The 25305-nt window shown below is 41.2% G+C and overlaps 1 protein-coding gene across 1 annotated transcript; it reads right to left on the bottom strand.

Annotated features, from left to right (window-relative positions):
- Window positions 1-1842: 1842 nt before the first annotated feature.
- On the bottom strand, window positions 1843-21455 carry vwa5b1 (von Willebrand factor A domain containing 5B1). The gene is made up of 21 exons (XM_070840041.1): window positions 21287-21455; window positions 20987-21148; window positions 19454-19673; window positions 19055-19209; window positions 17875-18006; window positions 16510-16638; window positions 15076-15248; window positions 13973-14083; window positions 13476-13678; window positions 12107-12221; window positions 11731-11916; window positions 11373-11562; window positions 10193-10392; window positions 8649-8895; window positions 7203-7496; window positions 6560-6697; window positions 5480-5614; window positions 4857-4928; window positions 4300-4369; window positions 3438-3561; window positions 1843-2502 (listed from the first exon to the last, which is right to left on the bottom strand). Exons 1-21 carry the CDS (start codon window positions 21423-21425, stop codon window positions 1843-1845), a joined length of 3855 nt encoding a protein of 1284 aa, XP_070696142.1. The 5' UTR covers window positions 21426-21455.
- Between the last annotated feature and the right edge of the window lie 3850 nt (window positions 21456-25305).

Here is a 25305-nt window from a genome sequence, read left to right on the forward strand (position 1 = left end):
GGCTGTGAGCATGTCCGAACTAGCAGGGCCCTTTCCTCTCCCAGAGTAGGACTGTTGATTGCTACCCTTATTCCTCAGGACTGGGCTGCACCAGCTGTGGGTGAATCTATTTCTAAGTTTGTGTATCATTCTTTCAAAGTTCTAATTAACCACTTGTTAAGTCTCAAACTAATGATTTATTAAATCAGGGTGCACCATTAAAACTTGAGGAAGGTCTTAGTGAAGACTTGAGCCAATGAAAAGAAACCAACTATGTGAACGGGACATCATCATAGCATGTGCACTACGTACGTAGCACTAAATACAAACTACAGCCAAGACTGATGGGATGTCGTTCTCTTTGCAGGTATTTTGTCATAAACCAAGGTATTATACAAATGAAAATTGTGGGCCCCATGGTGGCAATACAAGAGCAGTAAGCGGATCAATAAGTGATTAGGCTTAATCCTCTGGGAACCATGAATGTCTGCGCAATGGCTCAAATTGTTGTTGAGATATTTCAGTCTGGACCAAAGCGGTGCACCAACAGATTGACAGACGGACATTTCTATCCCAACAGCCATCCCACAAGCATAGCTAAACACAACTGTTACGTGTTAGGTTTATCAAACTTAACTGCCTATCTTGTAAATGTAGACATGACTTTACATACACACACGAAGAAATGTGTTTTAGATTAATAGAATTCATATTATGATATTAACATTTGTAATTTTCATTATTAGCATTAGCAACAGAGTTTTGATCAGAGTTTGGACCATATCCCGTGACCTCTTCATCAGTCTGAACGGCTAGCATTAGCTTTTTCACTTGATTTAGTTAGCTGCGACAGTTGCACCCAGCAGTTATTGGGTGTAAATATTTAGTAAGAACTAATCTCTGTGTAACAACTACTGTGGTTTCTGTGGTGCAACCCCTTGAATTAGTGTTCACTTACATAGTAAACACTTTGCTTACAATCAGGCAAATTTTGCTGCTAATAATTTTGATCTAGATCTAGATCTGTTATTCTCTCTGAGTCAATAAAGTAATGCATGATCAAAACCTCAACTCTAAGGAAGATACACTTGGATAAATGAAAAAAATCTATACTGTATGTGTCATGAAATAATAAACAGTAAATAACATGCCAGTGGGATACACATTCATAGATTCCCACCAAAGTCACATATTCTTTTAACCAAATCTTAACATATATTATATATTCTCTTTAGCTTTTTGCATATTTTTCTGTGTCTGCTATAACCACTGCAAAAAAAGGCAAATATTAATAACACTGTGGTAACAGGTATTACAAAAGACAGGCAGTAATGCTAGCAAGTACCCAGATGTTGTCGTGTATTTTTTTTTTCCCACAATATAGTCAAATCAGAAAATGCTATAACGATGTAAAAACAAAATGTGTCAGAGGAATGGTTTTCTCTCACAAATGTTTTGTAGCATTCTCTCCATAACATCAATATGATGACAATAAGAGCTTTTCTCAGGTGTTGATGGTCAGTGGTCCAGCATGCTACTAATTTAACACTCACATTCGTCTCCATGGAAATGAAGTCTGTGGCATAACTCATTAGGTCCCTTGCTAGCAGGGATCCAGCTACCGTATATGGCACCTGCGAGGTAATAGCTTGCACATAGTGCCTCTGAAGAGCCTGTGATATGTTTGGAGGAACAACACACAAACAGAAGAAAATACACACATCGTTCATAACTGCAACAGCAAAATCAGACTCCAGAGGACATACTGCTGAACACAGAATAGTACAGCCTCAGTTAGCATAGTATCATATGGAATTGAGTACTTTCAGTGGTCTGTATTTTCAGTCTTTTCACTAGCAGGCCTCAGACACTGTTAGGGTTGTAACAGAGCATGTTCAGCTGCAGGTTTTCATCCCAGTGTCTGAGGATGATGAAGAGCTGGTTGGCGGCAGCTTTGATGGAGGCTATGTCTCGGCCTTCTGGGATGTCCTGCGCACTCAACCACATGCTGGCCTTGGCGGCTACCAGTTCCCACTCTATGAAATAACTGGCGGAGCTGTGCTCCAGCCAGGCCAGGGCCACAGCGGTGGCCCACACCATGCTCTCTGGATCCAGCATCCTCTTTAGCACACCGCCTGGGGATGCTGTTTCCAAGCCCCCTGACACAGAGCCCCGTCCACTGTCCGCCTGGGAGTGCGAAGAGAGCGGCAGCTCAGCAGCAGTGGATGTACTGCCTAATGAGGAAGGACCAACATCCACCCAGCCACTCCTGGACAGCTGAGATGGGCTGCGGATGCCTACAGAGTGCTCTGCAGGTTGCCCATATGTTTCTGGCTCGCATGGTGACTTGCACTCGTCTTCGACACTCTCAGCGCGGCGGTTGCTGGAGTGAGAAAGGTGACCCAGGCTGGTGCGGTGGCTGCTGAAGGGGGACGTCCACTTCAGCTTGTCCATGGGCACGTTAATGGCATCACACAGAGCTGTGTCCAGGGGAAACGCACCACTAGCCAACTGCAACAACACCTGCAGAAAAACATGTTAGCAGTTCGACATAAAGTAAAATCTATTTTATTTAATTTTTTACAACCTTTGATTAACACTTTAATTAATATAAGTGGCGGGGTGTGCATTCAAGTGTCTTTTGTAATTAATGTAAACTATAAAGTAAGAAGTTAGAGCCACCTGATTTTTAGCACTGCATATTGTTTGGTTCATCACTTACTGCTCCAATCAGCAGTTGCCATAGGATACGCCTATAGTCGTTGTTTTATAGGAAGGAAAGAAATATTTTCGGTGCAGCTAGTCTCATCATTTTTGACAGATGTATTCTTTTTATTGATTTTGAAAAGTAATCATAACTAGAGCCTTCTTCTGTGTGTTGGTGCTTTCAGGGAGGGACAGATATGGGATAGGGATATTATTATTATATATTACTATTATTATTATTATTATAGGGATATTATGGCCTCATAATATCACAGGAAGCCTGGACATTGGTTTAGTGTTAAGCTTTGAATTGTTCTATTGCTGGCAATTTGTCATGCTTAGCAGAAAAACCAAGACAATGCAACAAGATTTGCAGTTTGCTTTACATTAATTTAAAAAAGAAAGCTCTTAAAGTGTTGCATGCATTTCAGTTTGCTTGGCTAAGATTATACGACTCCTCTGTAGTCAGTTATGGATAGTGAAACATATACTGATATTATCTATATTATAGTGTGGTATTTATGGTTAAAATGCAAGCAAAATACTACTCATACAGTCACAAGCCAGCTATAACATGAATTACTGTAACACTTTACGAAGCAGCCTAAAACTGCTGAACTCCCTTGAACTCTAACTGGCTCAACAGATTGTGGCACATTTGTCTCTTTACACAGATCTGCAGTCAGCTTAAATTAGCGTCCATCAATAAATAATCTTTGTCGAGCATTTACATGTATAGCTCTGCTACTCACCAGAGGAATGTAGTCTTTGTTCTCGTTGTCACTCTCTCCAATTGAATCACCGGACTTGCTGTGAGATCGACACATGAATCCTTTGGCGGCCCGAGTCAGCAGACGAGTCCTGCTGAGGGCCAGCCTTCCAGAGGAGAGGGAGAGGTAGGTTTAAAACACAGCCGACACTATGTGAAGCTGTTAGACTTAATCAACTGTTTGTCTGTTTGAGGGCAGTGAAAGCATTCGTTTCTTTTGATTATCATTATAATATGAATCAAACAAAATGAGAGAAATGAGGATATTTAGCTATGCTAAATTATTCGATGGACTGCCTAGAGATTGTGTTCATACTTTCATGGAATCGTGATGACTTTGGTGATCCCATAACGGTGCAGTGTGTAGTAGTAGTTTGTGTTTAGTCGCATCTAGTGGAAGTAATAAAATCCATTTTGAATCAATAAAAATCTGTATTTAATGTCAAATTTTTGATTTGTTTCGTACAAAGCTGTGTACAGTGGGCCGGTCATTAGTGCAAAGCAAATACCTTCAGGGTGATGCAGGACCCTAACACGAAGCGGAGAGGTCTTGAATCATCCTGAAGGGGTTCATCTTGTTCAATTTCTGCCAATGGATGCCCCTAAATCTCGCACACTGCACCGTTAACTTTCCATCCTCAGGGAAAGATTTAGCTTGGGAAAATAATAGTTGTCAAATACTGGATGCTGTATTAAACCTACTGCTGCAGATATTAAAACGATTCCCTGCCTTCCCATCGATTTATAATAATTACAAGGCTGTGTAATGATAATAAGCCCCTGTGTTTGCAGTGATACCACAGCTACAGCACATTCTTGTGGCCAGCCAATCTCCGAACGCCCACCTGGCAGAAAAAAGGCTCTCCACCGATTTCTGTGATTGGTCTGAGGTCACAGACGGACTCCTCTGGGAGACTTAGAGACAAAGAGGCAGAGATCGAGGCAGGGTTAGACGAGGGAGGGGGAGAGGGAGAGGGAGAGGGAGAGAGGGAGAGAGAGAGAGAGAGAGAGAGAGGCAGTGGCATTTTCTGACACTTTTCTATTTAGTCTCACATAATGAAGAGGTTAAACACACCCGCTGAGATGTAACAGGGACAGTCGAGGACATATAACAGCGCTCTCTCCTCTGCAGGTGAAACACTTCTTGTTTGTGTGTGTGTGTGTGTGTGTTTGTGTGTTTGTGCTTTCAGTGGGTGCTCTTTGTTTTTTTTGAAAAGGTCCAGACGGCCTTGGTCAATACAAGCCATAAAACTGTGTCGACTTCTGTCATCACTTACAAGAAGGGGGACTAAAATGTCAATAATCTCATGTTTCACATTTGGAACTATACAACAGCGATGCCCAGAAGATGATGAGAGGCTGCCAGACAGTTTACGTCAGAGGCCTTTGTGCATGTACTTACCCTCTGCGAAGCTACATCTCTCCCAGCTGGAGGAGGAGGGGGTGCTGCACGGAGAGAAACCCTCCTCTCCATCTAAGACAAACAGCCGTCATATATTTTTTTTCTCAAAACCTTTTAAAAAAGTATGATCAGACCGATGCGACTCATCTCCATCGTGACCACTGTGCACCTCATTTTTAACCAACGCTTGCTAAGCAGATGTTCAGGCAGTGAGCTAGTCTTAGCCCTGCTGTTGCTATGCCACCACTAAAAACCAATTTAAAATGTTGTGCCCTTTTGTCAAAGTTGAGGTATTTTTACTGTAAAGCGGCACACAGTGTGCTCAATATCTCAAAGCTCCCAGTGCTGGAGATGCAAGACTGCAACCTTTTCCATTTCCAATAAATACAGATTTGAATAAATATGAATATATAAACATAAATTTGGAAAAATCTCATATTACCATCTCCTCAAAGAATGATACCATATACTTCCTACTGTCGTTCTCAATAGAAAAAACTCCTACCTTTCTCTGCAGCTCTTATCTTATTTCTTTCTCTTTCTTGTAGTTGTGACTAAGATGTGAGCTAAATATAAAATATAATATATATATATAATATTATAAAATATAAAATGCAGCCTACTGTTGGGCAGCTGGACATCTTCAGTTTCCGCAGACATGCCGCCAGACTGAGAGCGTCCCAGTCCGATGGAGTACCCTCTTTTCTTCCTGCTCCCCGAACGAGAGCTGGAATGTGAGCCCTTCTTCTGACCTTCGCCTGAAAATAAAATGAAATGTTTTGCCTCAAGCTAGCTTGTAGCTGTGTTGCACAATTAAAGGTGAGTATTGCAAAGCCAGAAGCCATAAGTAGGTGTGCCAAGTCAATAGTAATAACATTAGGGGAGAAATCTACAGATTACAACATTGAAAGTTAAAGGAATAGTTCAGTATTCTGGGGAATATGCTCATTTGCTTTCTTGGCCGGGAACAGTGAATGTCTGGAGTAAAAACCATCAACGTCACAAGAAATAGCCCAGCACATAACCTCTTTCAAAGCCACAAACTGTTATCTTTACCTTTTACCTGTTCATTTTTTTAAGCTTATCGATAAATTGTTTCGTCTATGTAATGTCAAAAATACAGTGAAAAATGCTGATTGTAAGTTTTAACAGCCCAAGGTGATACTTTCCAGAGTCCTTGTTTGGTCCGACCAACACTCCCAAACTCAAATGTATAGATATTAGATTATATTAAACACAGAAAAGCAAGTCTTCATATTTGAGAAACTTGAAACAGAGAATATTTGAATTTTTTTGCTTGTTTTAACAAGTGTAATCATTGACCGATTGTTAAAATGTATTATTATAAACATTTTCTGATAATAACAAATGGAATAATGAGTGAGCTTTGGAGGTGCTGGTTGGTGCTAGCTCTTCCCCTTAGCCTGACTCATTTGGCTGTAGCTTCAAATTCAACAGATTTCAGAGTGCTACCAGTCTTCTCCTCTAACAAATGGCAAATGAAAGCGCATAAGCATCAAATGATTTCATTAATGAGAGAATAATACTGTAGCACATACAAGATGACTTTAAAAACAACATTTTCTGGCTTATAACTGCTGCATTACAAACGAAAAGAAGTTCAATTTAAAGAAGGTGTTCCAGGTTATGTTTGACCAGCGGGTGGTATAAGGACCTTTACACATTAAATCCATATCACTTACTGGGGTTTATGTATTCAATACATGTCTGCAAATACTCATTAGTGTCCAGGTCGATGGGAACAAACGCTGTGTATTTGCTCAGTATATTGCACGCCTTGCTGGTGTGAATTGCGTAAAGCTGGTACTTCCTGCCAGAGCCTGTGAATTATAGTAAGCATAAAATGTTTACGTGACATTGCACGGCATTACATAGCATTCATACACAATATGAAATAAATCATACATTACATGTCCATGAAATGCAGCTTAAAGGACTAGTTTGACATTTTTTGAAATGCACTTATTCCCTTTCTTGCCAAGATTTTGACGAGAAATTCGATCCCACTCATATCTATGCCTTAAATATGATATTTGTCTGTTGGAATCTACAGTAGAAGACAGTAAACTCAGCTCAGGAGGATTTTGTTAACTTTAGACAGAACCAGGCAATCTGTTTCACCCTGTTTTCAGTGTTTATGCTAAGCTAAGCTAACGGTCTACTGGCTATATCTTTAAAAAGACAGACATAATAATGCCATCAGTTTCCTCATCTAACTCTCGCCACAAAAACACATTTATTTCCTGTAAGTGCTGAACTAGTCCCTTAAAGCTGCAGATCTAAAATGTCAACACTTATATGACATATGCTGACAAGAAAGCTCACCATGTTCAATCTCACACTCCTTCTCCGCCATGTGCTCAAAGTCGCTTATGATGGAGCGTCCAGCCAGGTGGTGGAAGGTCTCATTCCACAGCTCCTCGTGAACCTTTTCCTCACGCTCCCGGCCGTTCAGGAAGGGCTCGATATCAAAGGCGACCTCCCACTTCACTGGTTTCCCACACAGCAGTCCGGACACCACGGCCTTGCAGTCACCTTTGTGCTGGTTGGTTGCACCCACATCTGACATTCGGGGGTCCTGTGGGGTTTCTGCTTGACACAACTGGTGTCCATAACCATCTGAAATACCACAGGGGCATGGTTTGATTCCTGAATGTGCATTTTTATTTGTTACTCAACTTTATTTCCATCCAGCTGAAGCTTGTCACCTTCTACTGCGCACACACGGCTGAATATGTTGTGTTCATCGCCGATATTTCCAAAGCCCTCTGTGTTCTGCCTGCTTGAGAGAACCTCCAATAATAGTTTTCTAATGTGCTCTTCTGTTCCTCCTGATTAATCTTGTTTTCTTGCCAAATTTAGAAAAACATTTCCTGCCTTCCTCAAGAGTCGCCTCTGTGCTCAATCATCTGCCAAGGCTTAAGCGTCTGCCCTTCTCACCTCTGACTAAGGATGGATGTCATTTAAATGATTTCTTACAATACTTGTCACTTGTCAGACTGAACAAATCCACCGTGGTCCACTGTGGTTACTTTCAAAGCAGATTTTGTTTGAATTAGGGGATGAGGATTTCACATTTCATCACAGAGCGACATTTTAGGAAATATGTTTCACAGAGAGTTGGATGAGAAGATTCATACCACTCTCATATCTGTATGGTAAATCTGAGGACGCAGACATCGCGTTGTTCCGACATCCCATCATTCTGAAAACCCAACAGTTGTTAGTTCATTGACTGCCATCCCTGTCCATGGTGCTGAATTGACAGGATTATGTTTTTGCCCTTAATAGAAAAACACCAGTTCAAGTAATTTTACTTGTCACAGGCAAATTGTCAACGATGGAAGAAAATCATGAGCGTTTTACCTCCATGTGTGCGTGTCCCCATCACCGGACTCATTAGATGTGGGCTGCAAAGTAAGGCTACGTTGCTGTATTGTTGTTGGTGGTGGTGGTTAAGTCTCTGTGGGGTTAGAGTTAAATAACAGGCCGCTGGATGGATGGGCATTTAATCCAATGGGACACTGTTCCAACTATTTGGGTTTCAGAATAATGAATGAAAAAATTACAATTTTGGTTGTTGATTGGTGCGATTTGGTTCTGGTTCTGTTGTAAAACAACCTATATATAACACACATGTATACATAAAAAAAAAACCCAACCAAACAGAAACACACTGATTTAGTCCAACATAACACGGACATGTCCATACAGTCAATAAATTCTTTGCATTTTTTTAATCAAACAGAGTGGCCGTGCTTGCCGTCTCACCTGTGTCTCCCACACTGCCAACAGATGGGCTGTCAGTGGACGACCTGGAACCATCCTCTCCTGAGGTGTTGCGAGCTGCTGGTGGCACGCTGACGCTGCTGAGCAGAGGGTTGTCCTGAGGCTGGGGATGGAAATTAAGCTCTGAGTCGGCTTCCTGCTGCAGAGGCAGCTCCTGCTGAGGGAGCGGCCTCTGACAGCTGGCGGGATGGCCTCTGGAAGATGTGGCACACAAGCTCGCCAGCTGTGGCTGAAAGAAAAAGGTTCTTGTTTATTTATTTCAAATTCCCTGCTCTAATTAGATTTTAATAAGCTATGGAGCCTCATATGCTGCAGTAACTCTGGTCACTTCAGTGTGTTCAATCAAGCCAATCACTTCAAGTAATGAGTGACTGAGCAACGTTTGATTATGTATTTCAAAGGAAAATCTATAAGATCATTAGAAAATAGACTGAAAGAGCAATATTTTAAGTCGAAACAGTCCCACACAATGAGGACAGTTATTGACAATGATTTTCCTTTATTGTGGTGATCATTTTCTCATTTAAGCTCTTACTTGTTTGGTTTACAAAATGTCAGAGAATAGTGAAAAATCTCAGCTTCAGAGACCAAAACCCAAATATATTCAGTTCAGTATCACATATGACAAAGAAAAGCAGCAAATGCTCACAACTGAGAGGCTAGAACAGGGGAATGTGGCATGTTAGCTTAAAACATGACACAAAGGATTAATCATTCAAATTATCAAAATAATAGAATCTATTTTCTGTTGATTGATCGTTTCAGCTCTGATAGCTAAGATGAATTTCTGTAGTATGATAAAACAATTCAAATGAAGGACTGTTTATGCTGTTTTTGGCCTTCATCCTCTCACCCCCCCCCCCCCCCCCCCCCTCCCACAAGTTAAATTATGTTTCTTCAATTGATGTGGCAACATGCAAACCACTAAATAGAGAGTTACTCTGTTTACTGACAAACATTAGATATATGTTAATTATGGCGTGAGTGTAAGAGATCATCAGCTGAATTTACAAAGAGAAGATATCATTTCTTCACAGCTCAGTGAACTCTGTTTAGTTATAATAAGATGCTCCCTGTGCATTATTCAAACCTAATTGCCATTCATACATTAAGCCCCTCATCACTGGGGAGAGCACATTAGTCTGTTCTTGATTATACTCCAGTCCAGACAAGGGTCAGATGGCTGTTGAATTTGTCAACACAGTCTGAATACAAATATCATTTTAGCATATAATGAAATTAATATATGGCAACTGTATCATGATGCAAAACAAGATTCTCTTACCATGACAGGTAGGAGTTTATTTAGTGTGCATATGTGTACTTAAACATACCACTTGTGTATTATCATTATTATGAGCTCAGTTTGACACTCAGTTTGGAGACACTTGTTGGAGCTACAACTAAATGACAAACTGAATCTGAAATACCTGCTGACCCATTTTACAAACTTTTACAAACTCAGCCAGTGCAGATCATCTTAAAAGAATTATGTGATTGTTATTCCTCACAGTGCGGCACCACACCTGGTAGTCGTTCCTCCACTGTGCCTCATGCTCGGGGCTCATCTGGCCGATCAGCTCCTGGACTTTGGCTCTCCTCAGCGGATTCTTTACCACCACAGAGTTGGGATCACTGGGAGTGTAGACCTTCTTTGCCGGGTTGTAGTCTGTTATCTGGTTGGTACTGTATGCGCGCCTTCTCGGAGATGTCTTATAATCCAATCCTGAATAGAAATAGGCAACCCAAAAAAAAAGTCAAAATAACTATCAATGACTTTGCCATACAAATAACTTAGATTCAGTAACTCTGAATTGCTGATTGTTAACGTAATAATGATCGCAAAGATACCCAGTTCGGGTTAGTTATTTCCTAAATAGGAAAACGTCTGCTGTCATGCAAAAAAGTGATTCACTTTACATTTCAAAAGCCTGATTTTGTTTGGAATGATTGGAACACTAGGCTACTGTAGTGGGCATGTACAATGATAACACCTATCAGGCTCATACTAACAATGCTAACATGCTGATGTTTAGCAGGTCATGTTTACCATGTTCACCTACTTAGTTTAACATGTTTAACAAGCAGGAATGTCATTAGTTTAGCGACATTTGGTCGTAAACCAAAGTATTGACAAATTCAGATTCTGACCTGATGATAACACTGGATGGGAGTCTGGGCATCACCTACATTATTACAATTCATCCTGAGGGGATGAATGTCTGCACCAAATGTTGTTGCAATCCATCCAATAATTGTCATTACATGTCACAAAACACAAACCACTCAAGAGGAAAAATCAGGGGATCACCAGTTATTGACACCGATCGGTAATCATGATTCTCTGTACAAACAATCATTATTCCCAATTCCCAATTCCATATCAGTCCATCCAATAGGTGTTAGAATATTAGAGATTACCATCATTATGGCCTAATAAAATGGCTACTAAAAGTAAGAATGTGACCTAACAGCTCAATGCCAAGTGACACAAGCACACAAACACCCATGATAACCTGCCTTAAGATAATCTACACTGGCTGGCTCAACTGTCTTGATAGGAGGGTTCATCTGAATGCTATGGCCGGCTCAGCAGTCCATCATCAATGTTACAAAATACAAGTGGAACTCAGATGAATATTTAAGACTGTGGCCTAAGAAATTGGAAACTCCCTCGTCCAAGACATGTGTGCTGCAGGTTCTTACCCATGGTGTCTTGCTCCGTGCTGTTGGCCAAAGAGCCGTGGTAGGAGTCACACAAAGGACCAGAGGGTGCTTCCTTGTACGACCCCTGGCTGTCAACACCTGTCCTCATTGCGTCCTCCTCTTGAGAGTGGTAAAACACGGAGCTGGCCGACTCAATGGAGCGCATCATACTGTATCGCCTCCTCTTATCCTGTTGAGATTTTGAGGAGGTGACACATCCACGGTTTGATTAAAAAGCTTCTTCACAGTTACCCTGAGTCATGTAACAGATAAGTGATTTAACTGCACATGGCTTCATTTGATGTTCCTTTTCTGAAATATTCACGGACAGAAAGTCATTGTACATTAGACTCCTTACGGATTTGGGGTTGGCATGGTAGCGGGTGGTGTCGCAAACCACACTGTAGCCAATCAGGTTGTCTCCTGGAAACAGGAAAGTGTTGCCCACGGGGGACAGGAGCACTTCTTTTGTCTCAGGAAAGAGCCATTCGATGGAAATGTCACTAAGTACTGGAGACATGGTTTTCTTCAGGGACTTTATCATCTGTGGAGAAAAAAATAAGCCAAATGAAAGGAGAGTTTCAGGTATAAAACACATCTTGTCCTTGACCAGCACATAAATATCATCACTGAGATATGATATCCTAATTGGCATCAGTGGCAGACACTCGGCACATAGAAACCACTACATAATGGCTTTCCTGTGACTGATTCATAGAGCTGGACATCAGTACCTTGGGCTGCAGCCTCTCTCCGTCGGCCAGGAATTCTGCCGTTCCTTTGGAAACAGTTGCTAATCCGTGCACCAGCCTCCTGCAAGCATTCAGTCCTATGCCGAACGTAAAACATCTGCACAAACACATTACACACATTGAGAGATGAATGTGCACGATAACAGGTGCCTTCTCAGGATGTGCACACATCTTGCAGAGATATAAAGAGTTGCTGTGGAGACATATAAACTACAAACAATCTAATTTGTCAAACACATTTGGGGGGAAAAGAAAAGCCAAACAGGAACATTATCTTTCGTGGTGGAGGGGTGAGACCTGCTGTTTCTCAGAGTTCTCTGTGGAGGCTGGTTGAAGCTTCATTTTAACATTTTCGGCCTGTTTTTTTCACCGAGGGATGAGCTGGCTTCAGCAGCTACGTCCCCTTGCATTTTTAATGCGATCAAAGAGTGCAGATTAGAACAGAAATGTCACCTTCTGCACACTTAGAAATCTAACCTGGACTTTCAGAACAGAGATTCATCATTGTTTGGTCTTGTCTGTGACTGCCTGTGCTGATTTGTAAGCATAGTGTGATTAATAACCCAGGAAGTGTGAATGAATTAGCCCAGCTCTTTGTACCTAATGTGATCATCTGGGGGCAGTCATCCATTAAAAAGGGGAAGACAAAAGTCAATTATTTCCAGAGTGACTCAGGTGAGGAATTCGCAGTGTGAGACTTAGATGCAAGCAGCAAATTGACATGATTTCCCAGTGTACCTGCAGATCTGTTGGACCACCAGCGCTCCCTCTCAGCTGATGTTTGCAGCCTTCGGAGAGCACTTTTATTTCCTTCCTTTAGATATAGTTTCAAAACAATGTTGTTCTTTTAATCTAAATTCAAGGCAGCTCAGATGTTGCTCCTTCTTATATCATGTTTGAGATTGACACAACACTCAGTGCATTCATATTCCCAGATTTCATTTTGAAAGGATTATGGCTCCATAGCCAGGTGGTTCCATAAAGCCCCTAACAATCCCTGAATGTGATTTTATGTTATCCATGGGCTGTGCTTTTGCTGTTTGCATGATGAGAATAGACAAAAGATGAATTTGAATCATTTGCTACGGGCACAATGTACAGCAGCTTCTCTCTCACTGCACTGGCTGCTGATACGCTCTTACGCTCGATAACTAAGCAGCTGCTTCTATGTGTTACAATCTCTGCAGGTACAAGTCACATTTAGCATTTAGTAATGTGTTTGAAGGCCATAACAGTTCTGGCAACAATGGTTCCCGATACAATATCCTTACCAATGTCACTCATTATTGATCTTGTTCCACTCAGAGTGGAGCTCAGTCGTCACCCTGAGATTGTTAACAGTGATACGTGCCTGATGTAGCGTGCATGGCTGCGGACCAGCTCGATAACTTTGCCTGTGTTGTTGACGGCCCCGTCGGTGAGCAGGAAGAGTAGACGGGGGTGTCCGTTGAACATGGGCTGCCTCAGGATCCAGTTGAGGGGTGTCAAGATGTTGGTCCCCCCCATGTCCGCTCTGATCTTCCTAACATACTCGCAAGCCAGGGCCAGGGCTTCCTGAGTTGTGAGGAGGAGAAAAGAGTTTTTTTAGTTAGAGTATCCATAGTACACTCTATAGTTAACACAAATACAGCACAGAAAATGTACATCACATCTATATCAAATTATGTCAGGCAGTAATGTACTGTGGTCATTGTCAAATAATGCTGTTATATATATATATATATATATATATATATATATATACACTGTTAAATAATAACGGTTACTAATTCTCATCAAAACAGAGCAGGCAATAGTCATTTCCAAAACTGATGTAGTGCCTTTTTTAAGTATACAGGACTACTTTACCTCCTCGTAGCTCTGGCTGGTTGTGAACAGTGATTTGAATGTAGAGCCGAAGCCTATGATGTTAAAAAGGCAGCCTGGAACAAGGCTCTTGAGAATCACCACCATGGCATCCTGAGAGAGAGGCCGAGAGCAGATGAAGTTTACATCCAGAAAACAGAGCAGAGCAAAAGACTGCAGAGCGAAAGTAAAAGGCAAAACTTGTCTGCTCATTAGGTGCTTAGGGTCCTGTTGAACTATTTGATCATTTCCACTGCAGTACAACTACATCACTACATGCTCTACACAGCTGCTGCACAGCAGGTTTTCTCAAGATGAGTGAGCGGAGAGTGGCTTCCCACTGTGTCATTTGATCCATCAATTCAGCAATAGAGGAGCAGTTTCTGGAGGAATACCACTTCTCTCAACCTTCATTCAGGTGAAGACCACGAAAGACCACATCCTCGAGATAACCTATGAGATGCATGTTCAGGTGCACTGGAAAATAAAACATTCAATTTGCAATACCTGTAATCTTTTTAGAGGTATTATAAAGGTATTGTGCAGGATTTCTTAAAAGATCAGTGGTAAATAGTCATTGCATCGCTTTCTTGGCCTGAAGCCCAGACTCTGTAGTATTAGACACATCCAATAAAACCAGAGTCTGAGTCACAAATGAACATCACATCGCAGGGCAAGGTCAGTGCACGAGCTGCCAAATAACGTAAAAACATATTAAAAATCTATCAACCTTGAGTGATCCCAAATCGGCTCTGTAGGTGTTGGAGAAACGTCACACTAAGTCTGAGAAGACTTGCTGTCTAAAGCCTAGCAACTGGGAGACATTTAGTGAATAGTGAATGATATGTGTGATCAATATCCTTGTGTACATGCCCTTCACACAGTTGGCTAACCACATCTACAATCTCCAGAGACTCTTTTAGAGACCGCAGCTGTGAGCCAAAAAGAATTATGCGGCCTCTAATGACACATCATGTTCATTGTGTGTTTTGATGCATTAGCTAAAAAGCAAATTCAGTGTAATCTGCAGATGTCATTTAAGAACATGATATGTTACAAATTATGTGTGAATCTGCATCTGTACGTGAACTGCAACACTGAGATACCTTCACACAGTTGATGTTAACCCCGCTCATGCTGCCGCTGCGGTCAATGAGGAAGATAAACTCGCCGTGAACCTTCCTCAGGTCTGAGCTGATAGACTTGAGGTCAGGACAAAAGTTCAACATGACCACAGGGTTGTGGAGGATGTCCTTATGTAGTCGCCTGTGAATGATACCTACCTGTGAAGGCAGAGGAGTCAAAATCACAAACCATAACTTAACAAACATAACATGCATAACGTAACGGGATTTGGCAACATGAGATTACTGGACTTTTGTATGAATATACAGGCTTACATTTTTCAAGTGACAAGTGACCAGGTTGATAGACAAAAGCACATCAATTATTCTAGATGTGCAGGAAATTCCAGGCAGGAAGTGGCGAGCCTTTGGAGTGTTTCCATAGAAACAGATTTTTATGGCTAAGTGCTCCCTCTCCTTCTCCTGTTTCAGTCTGCTGGTCACTCAACAGCCTCACCGTAGCAGGGATGTGAAAGGACACACACAGGTCTCTCATAAGTGAATAAACAAAGCGGTTCAGCTTGGCAGGTTGATGAAATAATTACGCTGACCTGGTATATAACATGAACTTGTAACATGCCGAGGCAAAGTGCAGCACTGCAGCTATTCAAAACTGAATCTTTTCTCATGCATAACTTCTCTCTCGCCTTACTTTGTATTTTGCTATTCTACGTGTCTAATTTAGCTAGTAATTAAGTCCAATAATGATGGAGAAAAATAATAGCTAGTTAAACTCCTGCTAAAGCTAACTATCTCAATGAGTAGCCGTGATTGCAATCTGAGTTTTTGTCTAATAGAGTTTATGTGGTTTGGTGTGGTTAGCTACCTTTAAATCGCAGAATTAAATGTAAAAACTTGGATTTAATATATTATTTTGGTATAAATATTGCATTATATGTAATAGGCATATACTGTAGCCTATATAGAATAGACGGACAGACAGACAGACACCTTGATGATTTGTTCGGGTAAAATAATGATGGTGAAGGCATTATAATGAAGGCACTGCAGCCCTTGTCAGATTCATTGATTCCGTCGTTACTACTCTTGGCTCACTCTCGGTCACTTTGTGCTGTGAATTTTCCAGCAGTGTGAACAGAGCAGTGTTATAAACACCTGCAAAAGTAGATACAGTCCAGTTCAATAAAAAAAACTAACTTTGTGTAGATCATAATGTTCAATATTTGTTGACAGGAGCTGATCTAACCTTGTAGTAATTCTGAAATAATAGTGTGTGGTATCATAGTACTGGATTACATGATATTATCATGAAATGATGAGACATGATTGCTGCAGCTTCACTAAAATAGTATGTCTTGCAGGGTGTTGTTTGGGATGTAGCACAACCGTGCCATCTTTACTGCTCTCCTCAAAATGATATGGGTATGAGAGGTGGTGGTGAAGTGGATGACACACTCACTTTCCTCTCATTGCTGGAGTCCTTCTTGGTGGCCTTGATGAAATCGCTGCGGCCATGGAGATACTCATCGTACTCCTCCTGTGTCATGTCTCCGTTCTCAATGACCACATGTGGTAGATGAGGCTCTAAAGCGGCACAGTTGATCAGGACATGGACATGACTATAAACATTACAGGCGGGTTATAAAGCAAATGGACAACGTCTGGAATACGCAGCACAGGGTTAGGTGAGTGTGGTAATCTGCAGAACACAATTATCCCCACGTTGATGTGAGAATGAAGAAGGGATTGCAGACAAAGATGATGCATCACAGCTGGGTCTCATGACAACAAAATTAGCTCGGAGAATTGAGTGAATTCTGGGGATTTATAATATGTCATTATAAGTGATTTTCGGAAAAACAGCTTGGGAAATGTCTAGTACTTATCTATGTAAAATTCATATTAAATTAATTTGTTTCTTTTTAATTGGTTAATCCACCCAGGCACTCATTCTGCTGCTTATCTGGGTTCAGGTCATCTTTAACAATTCATTAATGATTTTATTTGAAATTATTGTTATTTGCTGCCAGGAAGTACTGACAAAAACAAGATATAAATGTTGATAAATTCATGCACTTGGTGAATAACTCGAAGCTTTAATAACTCTAAGCCCACGTGGTATTAAAAATGCATCAAAAGGGCTGAAAATCAACTTGATGAACCCTGCAGAGACCCTGTAGTTATTTGTATGACACACCGCCTGTGTTTCTGGCCATTAATCAACCAAGCTGATGATGGAAATAGACGGCTCTGTCGTTTTGATTTTGCCTGTTATAACACGCATGCATGCCCGTAACGCAGCTCACATTTCCTCCATCTCTCTGCTCTGCTCTGCTGGGCGTACATGTTGTGATTGAAACTACAGAACCGACCTGAGCAGAATTAAACTGACCAGCGCTGGCGGCAGATCTGTTTGTGAACAAAACCCTCATAAGAGGTCTATTGGAGTCACTGAGGCTCATTCCTGCCTCTGGTAGAAATCTAGCCCACTCATACTCTAGGTCAAGACACCAATGAGAGGGAGACAAGAGCACAGGTGAAAACACAGATCTACCACTGCACACCTACACAATGGAGTCTGACTCTGCTGCCATATCAAAACATTCACAACAGCAGGAGTTGTTTTCATGCACACACTCAAGGTGAGGCAGTGAATTACCTCTCAACTGATCTAATTATAAGCTTAATGCAAAAAAAAAAATGCTGTAAAAGAAGTCTGCCAGAGCTGGTATGAACAGTTTCAAAACATTGTACTCAAGAGAGGAGCAAAGAATAATTGCTGGGCCGTGCTGTGGGTGAGTTGTGAAGGCGTGGACCTACCACTGGGGTAGATGAGGATCTTGACAGGACAGTCATAAGTGTACTTATCAGCCAGAGTGATGACGACGCTGGTGGCAGAGCGGGCCAGAGGGTCTGCATCCGCACGGATAGCATGAGACGGGCTCTCTACACCTACACACAGCAACAAGCACAGCAAATCAACCCTCCAGCAATAACAGTAATAACAGACCAGCAGGTCACAATGTCTCACATTAATAAAGGCGCAGTTCCAAAAGATTTAAGAAGCAATATAAATGTGCTTGCACTGATGTCTTCAAGTGCTGTTGCAGTTTTAGCAAACATGAAGAATAAAACAACCAGCAATTATGATTTATGATGTGAGAATTTCAATGATCAAGTTTAAAGAAACACTTAGTTACATTTTGGGAAATACCCTCGCTAAGAGTGAGGTGAGAAGCATAAATATGAAGCTACAGCCAGGAGACGGTTAGCTCAGTGTGGCATAAAGGTCAGAAGGGGGAAACAGCTCGACTGGCTCTGTCCAAAGGTGACAAAATCCACCTTCCAGCACCTCTAAAGTTCACTAATTAACACATGTGGTTGTGTGCTGGCTGGGAGCAGTGACTTCCTTGCAATGCTCTGCAAGTTCACACTTTACAAGAGCCAGCGCAAAGTACAGCTCACACATTTTAAAATGAACTAGTTCATGTTCATAGTTAACAATTTTGGATTTAGAACTAAGTTCACACTCCCAGAAAGTGGACTAGTGCGTGTTAATTTCTTCTCTTCTCTTTTTAATGAGGTATCCGATTGTTTACAAAATCACAAATATGAGCACATTCACTGAACATGCTCTTTGTGCTGGTTCCTCTGCAGCGACACGCTAGCTTTTTTCTCCCTGTTTCCTGTCTTTATGCTAAGCTAAGCTAACCCAATGGCAAATCATTCCTTTAGTGTTGGCCACTAATGTTCCCAATACCCAACTGTAAAAACAATGCTTTTTTCCCCGTTTTTTTTGCACTAAAGCTCAAGTAATCAGGCATATTAACAGTATAACAGGCCTGATCACTATAATAACACTGCTTTTGCCAGCGTGTATAATGATGTAACTTCAACCAAATTTATAGCAAAAGCAGCAATGCTGTATTTCTAAATAGGTCATGGGTGCAATTCCACCGTTGACAAGTGGATTTGTCATAAGAGATTCTATTTCTTTGACCTGCAAGGAGATATGGAGCCCGTATCTCCAGCTGGAAGTTAAATTCATAGTCCATGGAGTTGATGACCTCATCCTCCAGCAGTGAAGCCAACCACAGCTGAGGGGAGTTGGGAGTTTGATCATGAGGACTTGAGGCGTAAGTATGCCTGTCTCGCCTAAAAGTAGCAAAGCGTAACCACATTAAAATGGAGCCATCTTGAATGAAAACAGAAATGTTAATATTGTTCCATCCATACAATACATCCATTCCATCAATACAAACATACAAATGTTTGTGACCTAGAAATCTGGTTTATACTGCAAAACCCAACTATAAAGATAAATAAATGTCACCAAATCATCAATAAGACTGTGGCTTTTACATTATTTTCATGAATTTAGCAGGTTTTTGTTTCTTACGTTCTGGAGAAGTTTGGGGATAGTCCCTGCTCCTCGTTGATGGTCCTTTGTACCCGAGGTGTACACACTGGCGGGGATGAGACACTGATGCCTCCGTTGGGCAGGGTGGAGAGCTCAGAGGAGGTACTAACCAGAACATGGACCGTCTCCATAGGAGGGATGACCCCAAGGTTAACCACTAAGACTGCCCTTTCCAAATCCTCATCCATCACTATGTGTCCTGTAACATCAGACTAGATTAGTTAACAACCAAATTGTTAAGCTACCGTAATGCTGTTCAGAAATTGTCTAGAGCTGTGTTTGATGACTTAAATAGCTGGTCGCTCAGTGGAGACTTATTTAAGCACTTGTGAAATCTTGATGAATTTCGTCTTGGCTTTCTTCCTTGATTCTTCTCTTTGATCTTGTCCAAAACAGATGCAACTCCCACTCCTGTAATTAGGATATCTGGTGCAGACCTTAGTACAGAACTCAGCTGCATCTTTGAAAAGACCTCAGGCTTGTATTATTAGTGCTGTCTTTCAAAGGATTGCCCTCAGGGTTAATTCTACAGGAGGCATTTCTACTCCTTTGTTTAAGTGAAGAACTACACTTAAATATTATTGTTAGAACACTCTACTGAAACTATTGTACTGTGTCACTTCCCTTGTATCTACCTAAACCATAATTATGTCTATAAATACTGTCCATCTGATGAAAATACGTACCCATGTAGCAGAAGACTCAAAAGGAGCAATATGGTATTGTACTTCCATAAAGCTGGGGGGCTTGTGAAAGACTTAAGATTAAAAAGACATATCCTTTAAATGAGTCAAGCTAAAGAACCACTACATCCTACATTTCCCATAATGCAATTCTATAGGATTTTTCCTGAGATCTTTTCTGTTCAAATTTTGCAGTTGCAATCCTGATCCGAGATAACCCTGATGACAGCACATGGGTAAAAGCTCCTCCCTCGTCAGAGATGGACATTAAAGACTTGAATTTACAGGCTGAGTTTTACCTTCCTGTGACAAGAAAGCTGATCTTCATGTGTAAAATCGATGGAGAGCCCCTTTAAAGCTGCATTAAGTGTTTTTTTTGGCAACTTTGGCGCAACACAACAAGCTGTAAGCACAGCATTGGTGTTTAAAGATCTTTTTAAATTGATATGGCTAATGTGTTTTCAAATGGTTTCCTATTTACACATGCAACAGACATAAAGTAACACTAACATTAATTTGGAGTCGTGCCTCTGGTGACCTGACAAATGCAAGTTCTAGATTCACGCTCCTTTTTGGTCTCCACCGGCTCCTGAGGGAAATATCTAGCAGTTTTTTGCCTGAAAACAGCAGCCTACCAAATCAGTAATGTTTTAGGACACAAAATCACAGCAATGAGCTGAAAGATGCTAAAACGCTCCATAGAGTTGAATAGAGTTGAACGGGAACAGCAGAGTCAGGTGATAATCATCTGTGGGTTCATGACTATGAGCGACCGCTTTCACATTACACATAGCAATAACAATATTGATTAGAGCAGCTTTAACCTTACCGCTGGTGCTGTGCAGGCCTCCATTGGCTGTGTTGCAGCAATCCAGATAACAGTCATCAATCTTTGCCTTGTCTTTTATTTGCAGTGTTATAATCTGACTGGATATCATAGATTCAAAGCCCACAACAATGGAATTTTCCTCCAGTGGATAAATGAAGATCCCTTAAAGGCCGTAGGAGAGAGAGAGAGAGCAATTACACAGTCAGTCGTTGTTAGTGATCTCACAGCATAAGGTGGCTTTAAATTGGTTGAAAGTGGAGAGCGTTCACATTGCTGAAGAAAACAAATTAGTCTCCTTACCCTCAATTGCATGATCCTCAATATTTTCATAGGTCATAGAGGCCGTCATGGCCAGAGTGTAACCCCTGACACAGGAAGTGATGTCAGAGACACTGAGGGGCAGAGCGCTCCGGTTCTCCTTGCTAATGAGTCCAGGCATGGTGCTGGTTTTAGGATTCTGGTTTGTTGACACATAAGATAAGATAAGATATAACATAACATATAACATAATGTCTAAAAAAATCATCAGGTAAGGATACTATCATGTTCGCTAACTATATAAGAAGAACATAATGAAATATACATGATATATAATTATGTATGTATGTATTATGTATGATATATTATTCACATAAAAAAATAATAGATAATAGATTACTAAAACTCAACTCATCATTACGATGTGCTATTTCAATATTATTATTATTGTGTATTCTTTTAACAGACTTTTATTGGATGGCATTTTTAAGGTCACTGAGCTATCAAGCTCAACAACTGCTACCAAATGTAGCCAGCCAGGTAAACGACATAAATGAAAAGAGATGTTAGTTTATGTGTCTGCATGCAGTAAAAGTGCTGAGGAATGCTTTGGAGTTTGGAAAAAAGGGCATTTTGAAATGGGAAAAAAGAACTACAATATTTTACAATAATAACTTGTGTTTTAAATTAAATTCAAATTATTATTTATTTTATACACGTGTTTCCCAAACCTGATCCTGATGTTTTAAATGTTTACCTGCTCCAACTCACCTGATTAAAATTAATGGGTCATTCTGCAGAGCTGGATGACAAGCTGATAATTTGAATCAGGTGAGCTGGAGCAGGTAAACATCTAAAACCTGGAGGACAGTAGTCCCCCCAGGATCAGGATTGGGATACATGGTTTTATACAATTTATTCATGTGATTATTTGTCCTATGATTTATTATGTATTAATAGTGGACACTCAATTGCAGAAAGCCATTATTTTTCTGCACTATTGTTACCCAGCAATAACATCAAACACAGTGCAGTGTCTCATTACACACTCCAACTTAGATGAAAGCAGCCGTGAGGGTGTCAATTCAGTGTGGCAGGTTTTATAGATATTCCAAGCTCAGTCAATCTTCAACGATATGATGTAAAAGCAAAGAGCCTTGAGATGAGGACACAGGTATTTTGAGCATTTGATATAAAGGTCACAGCAATAAAACAAATGTATTCGGTATGTGGTATCATCATTAAAACACACCAACAACGCAGCAGGAGAGTATAAAACTGTATCCAGTGCCATGCGAGGTGAAGAAAGCAATTTCAGATATATAAAGATAAATGATAGGGGAGGAATGCAGCACCGCTAATTATGCAAGTTAAACAATAAAATCATCCGTTGCTTCAGGGCCGTGCTTCATTGTTAATGTCGTCTCCTCCACCAGCAATCTTGGTTATGTGCTGTCAGGGGTCTGTGTCTGCTGCACGACCAGAGCCTCAGCACAGGCTTGATGGGAAGTGTTATGACGAAAGCAATTTCCATAGAGACAGCTCTGCTCGCCTGCTTGCTTACTTGCCTGCAGACTGACCAGCAACATCTTTCAATTGTGTCTTTATTTTTGACACTGTGACTGATTGCAAATAAATCACCAGCCGATCTCTTTCCTTCACACTAACCACTCAATCATACTCAGTTAGAAAAACCAAAACAGGCTCATCGGGGCTCCACACTCTTTGGCTACATAGGAAGTCCCTCAGAATCAATAACTCTATCAGTCTTTCTGGTAGGCAAATAGGGGTATTAGGCACCACTTGGTTATTTATTGTGAGGAAAAGGTCATACTGATGTGATTACAGGCGATTTAGTTGTCTATCTCAACAGTGCCATCATGTGTCCAGTCAGCCACATGTTGAGAAGCAAACAGGAATGCATCCATGTATCCCTCGGTAGAAACAATCACCTTCTACGGATTAATAAAATAAAGACTTGATAAAAGAAAAAAAATAGCGCAAAACTATTCCAACATAGTCAGCAAAAAGGTGACAACATAAGTGTTTAGATAAAGAAAGTGGACATCAATAAAGAATTACAAATTAACATGAAATTAAAAATCTACCTCATGCAAAATGTGATGTGAATTCAAATTCTAAATAAGTCAACATTATGCATTTATTTCCATGAGCTGCACAACAGTTTATTTTCCTTTTCTTTTTACGGTCTCTCATCTTATAGTAATTAGTGCGGCGGTCCCAGGATGCTTCTCTCCTGGTTGACTCACATGAATCACCCTGCCTCCCCCCCAGGGGGTTTGCAAAAAGACAAGCCAAACCATCAACTCTCAACATTTTCTTCCAGCACTGTCACACTCTGCACTCATTAGTGTCAAAACGGAGAGCAGGAGCTGCGGTAACCACCTGTTGAAGCACTGTGCGTGTACATCCGCTTACAGTGTAAATCGAGACGCATCACTGGTAGTTTGAATCATCTGGCTCTCTTGACCTTTTCTTCATTTCAAACAACTGACAGGGATGTTTAATAGACGCCTCATCTGGGAGATGCGCTGCTCATTAAAATGAATCTGATATGTTCGCAGGTTGAGCCTCATCGTCTTACCTTTCATTTGTGTCAGCTGGGTATGCACCGAGGATCTCTCTCTCTCTGTCAGAAGTCCACTTATCATGAAAGGTATCCTCCTCCTCTCCGACCTCTTGCAGCTCCCCTTTTTTGTTCTCTCTCTCTGTGGCGTAGAGGGAATAGGAGTGCTGCCACAGGTGGCAGAAGCTACAGATCCAACAGCCACATTGTTAGTTAGACGTTCAATGCAAAGAGAGAGAAAGGGAGCGTAGGTAGGAGCTGCTGCAGCAGTTCAATCAGGCACAGCAACATGTGGTTGCAAAAACTGTTTCATTTATTCTCCTCCCCCTCTTCCTCCTCCTCCTCCTCCTCCTCCTCCTCCTCCTTCTTCTCCCTGTGGATGCTGGAGTTGGAGGGCTGAGAGAGAGAGAGAAGGAGAGAGAGAGGCTGAGACAGAGGGTACGGTCCTTCCAATAAACATCCCCCTTCCCAGCAGAAATGCATTCAAAGCACCAACGCCACCTCCTCACCCGAGCCCTCCCTGACATCGATGACAACAGGAGCCATTCAGGTATCCTTTTTTAATAGCTAGGGATCAGAGTAAATTGCATGTACTGTAACACAACATGCCCCACACACACACACACACACACACACACACACACACCTCGTATCACCTAGAATCCCTCTCTCTCCCTCCCTGCGGTGTAATTGGAAAGCCCTGTTGTGTGTTTCGCTCCAACATGTTTGGCTGTCTCTGTGTTTTGTGATCACTCGGTTTGATCCATCTGTTGAGAGGTTACCATGACAATTAATGTGTGTTTTATAAAGTCATTTTAGCAGTCGTGAAAATGAGGATGGTGTCTGTGTGTGTTTTTGTGTGTGTGTGTGTGTGTGTGGGTGGGTTGGCTGAAACTCAACATCCGCCTCCAAATTGAATCAACCTGCAGCCAATAAAACTCTGTACACCCCCCACCTCTTCTTCCTCCTCCTCCTCCTGCCCTCTCGCTGTCTATCTGTCTCTCAACCTCTCAACCACAGTCACACACCGACACACACAAACTCACGCTCACACACTTTCTGTCCTTCTCACAACAATCAGACAGTAGGAGGGAAAAGGGCAAATTCCACTCAAAAGTGATGGGTATTACTTTTACTTTTACTTATGATCGCTAAATATTATTGTGTAATTATTTTCTTGATTAATCATCTTAGCCATAAAATGTCAGAAAATAATGACAATTTCCCAAAAGTAAATCCTAAATTTCAAGTTGATATCATTAAATTAACAGTCCAAAACCCAACCAAAGACAGTTTACAAGCACATAAGCAAATCAAGCTGGATCTAGAGGATGTTCAGTACTTTTCTATGTAAATGACTGACTCACCAGTTGGTCGACAAACTGTCTCAGCTCTGCTTTGAACGGTGTGTCCCCATCATACACAAGGTAATGTTGTTAACTGTTGAACAGGTAGTTCTTATTACTGTTTTCTG

The sequence above is a fragment of the Pempheris klunzingeri genome, chromosome 11 (genome assembly GCF_042242105.1).
Source record: "Pempheris klunzingeri isolate RE-2024b chromosome 11, fPemKlu1.hap1, whole genome shotgun sequence".
NCBI lineage: Eukaryota > Metazoa > Chordata > Actinopteri > Acropomatiformes > Pempheridae > Pempheris > Pempheris klunzingeri.